Source organism: Electrona antarctica (assembly GCF_951216825.1).
Source record: "Electrona antarctica genome assembly, chromosome: 21".
Taxonomy (NCBI): Eukaryota; Metazoa; Chordata; class Actinopteri; order Myctophiformes; family Myctophidae; genus Electrona; species Electrona antarctica.
The window spans coordinates 26,051,926-26,054,425 of NC_136802.1; the positions used below are offsets into that span (position 1 = coordinate 26,051,926).

Here is a 2,500-nt window from a genome sequence, read left to right on the forward strand (position 1 = left end):
GTCTTCGGAGACAGTTCACGGAGGAGCTGAAGGTGGAGCAGCTGAGGATGTACCAGATGCTGCTGAGCCAGGCCAGACAGCCGCTCCTCCATCACAAGGCTGTGCTCAGGCCGCTGATGACCCTGCTGGCCTCCTGCGCCGCCGCCGGACCCAACACTGGTATTAACACTTAACACTTATGAGGCTAAAAAAACGTGTATACACGCCTTGTTCAGAGCTCCGAGACATGGTTTGCGTGCGCACGCAGCCTTTCACTTCCTTGTTTACAGGCCGACAAATCTTGCTATTATCTCTGCATCTACGGCGCTCTCCATGGTTTTGATCAGAACGCCGATGTTCATTTCTCGACCGATTCGGACACAGGTAGGCTCGCCGGAACCGGGCCGCCCCCCTGGGCGCGTTCCTGGGGGTCTGGATGTTCCGGGGACCCCCACACGGTAACTCTGTCATTTCTCGAAGATCTTTTCCAAAAATAATCAAAGTACAGTACAGAGCACAGTACAGTACAGTACAGTACCGCTCAGTTCACACAGGTGTGATTTTTCATTTATTTTTAATATATATTTTTTGGGAAAATGAAAAGAACAAGGATCCATCTACTCACAAACACATTGTGACTTGACATTTTGTAGATTTTAAGAGTCAAGAATGTCTCCGCTAGGCCTGATAGTGATTGTTTTGGTACAGTCTGTCTGTCTTTGGTTCAGCTTGTCCTTGTAGCAGCTAGAGAGAGCATAACTAGGGTCTGATAACACTGATATGACTGGTATTTATTCTACTTCTCTCCATGATATCATGTACATGGTGGTTCTCAAAGTGGGGTCCGGGGACCTCCAGAGGTCCTTGAGGGAGTTCCAGGGGGTCCCCAGCTAAATGATAGTTAGGAACCAAATGGACCCTTGTGGGTCTGTAACTCTGAGAGTTTACAAAATGGAACACTCTCAGAGTTAAATTAACAATGATTCTACAATATTAATCAGGGTTCCAGAGATAGAAATGCCATTAAATGGGGGTCCATAGACTAATGCCGGTCAAACTGGCCGGTCCTTGAAATTGAAATGGTTGAGAATCACTGCTATGGGGGTTCCTGGCATATCTTTTCAAATAGTGTCTGCGGGCTTATTTGGGGGTCCTTGACATGAAAAAGTTTGAGAACCACTGATGTACTGTACAGCATAAACCATCTACACCACCACCTACAATATTGTCTTGATTTGACTTTAATTTAGACATAGCACTCTATAGTGTATACTATATGCATAGTATCATTATCCCACTGTTAGACGGATATTAGGTTCTTAGCTTATAGTCCGGCAGTCGACAGGCTTCTTTTGTTTAAAGTGGGAAATTTGGTATATAGTCTTTTTTATTGGCCTAAAATATTGTCTATATACATGCATTCATGAATCCACTTGCTGACCGGCTGTTAGTATTGGGCAATCTTTTTTATAGGGGTTTCTTGTGACCCTATAGCGTGTGAAAACGTGTACGTCACCAAGAGGGGGCGGGCGTCTGAAAAGCTAGGGACGGCCCTCTCGTGGGCATTCAATTCTAGCCCACATCACTCAGAATAGAGTGACGTGGTATGTTTTTGTAAATATTGAGCTTGTTATTGGCGACAACATAGTGAACCAACACCAGGATGGATAGAAAGAACGTCGGGCCCAAATACATTACAAGGACAAGGAAAATGTTGTGAACAAACACGGCTGTGCTTAGATACTTTGTTGAACGTTATGTCTCTGCGCCCGTGCGCCGTACAGCCGAGATCCAAGCCATTCTACGTCTTTTTGTAAACTCGTCAATCTGGGTTCCTTGATGCTGTCTCCATGCTGGAAAGCTGAAAATCTAATTCCGTTTTCTGGCTCATTCCCTCGACGCGACCTGCTGTGGCACTTATTTACTGAGCAAGTCTGCACCATTGTGAGGTCAGTTTAAAAAAAGAACGTATACAAGCACACGGATAGTCGCTCAATGTAAACAAACCAGACAAGCCAGCAAGTATGGCGGCCGCTACCACGTGACACATATGTTGACGCCCCCTCCAGGAGTTTTGGTACACCCTATAATCATATGGCTGGCAAAAATGTCAAATTTTCCTTTTGCTTTAAGTATCATGTGACATGTCAAACTAGGGGTTTTTCATCATTCTGAATCCATTCCAAGCATTAGTTTTGCACAAAATACACTCCTTGGGCTAAAAGCAGCCATAGCCACTTGCCCAAATGTGCCCAAAATGTGCTGACCTCATCACATTTGTCACAATGTCTATGGCCCACGGAGTGTATTTTGTGCAAAACTAATGCTTGGAATGGATTCAGAATCATGAAAACCCATGTCATGTCACATGCTACTTAAAGCAAAAGGAAAGTTTGACATTTTTGACATTTTTGCCTGCCATAGGATGTTAATGGTAGGGTCACAAGAAACCCCTATAAAAAAATTGCCCAATACTTTCAGCGGGTCAGCAAGTGGATTCATGAATGTATGTATATAGACA

The 2,500-nt window shown here is 44.4% G+C and overlaps 1 protein-coding gene across 4 annotated transcripts in view; it reads left to right on the forward strand.

Moving 5' to 3' along the window:
• Positions 1 to 2,500, forward strand: part of LOC306914433 (FHF complex subunit HOOK-interacting protein 1A-like) — a 30,330-nt gene that overhangs the window by 11,732 nt on the left and 16,098 nt on the right. For all 4 annotated transcript variants that reach the window (XR_013788681.1, XR_013788682.1, XM_079491448.1 and 1 more), the window contains one exon: positions 1 to 159. This exon is cut by the window's left edge and continues 69 nt beyond it. Coding sequence is in view for 2 of the 4 variants with exons in the window: in XM_079491448.1 (XP_079347574.1) it covers positions 1 to 159 (159 nt within the window). In the remaining 2 variants the exon portion in view is untranslated. The remainder of the gene's footprint in view (positions 160 to 2,500) is intronic.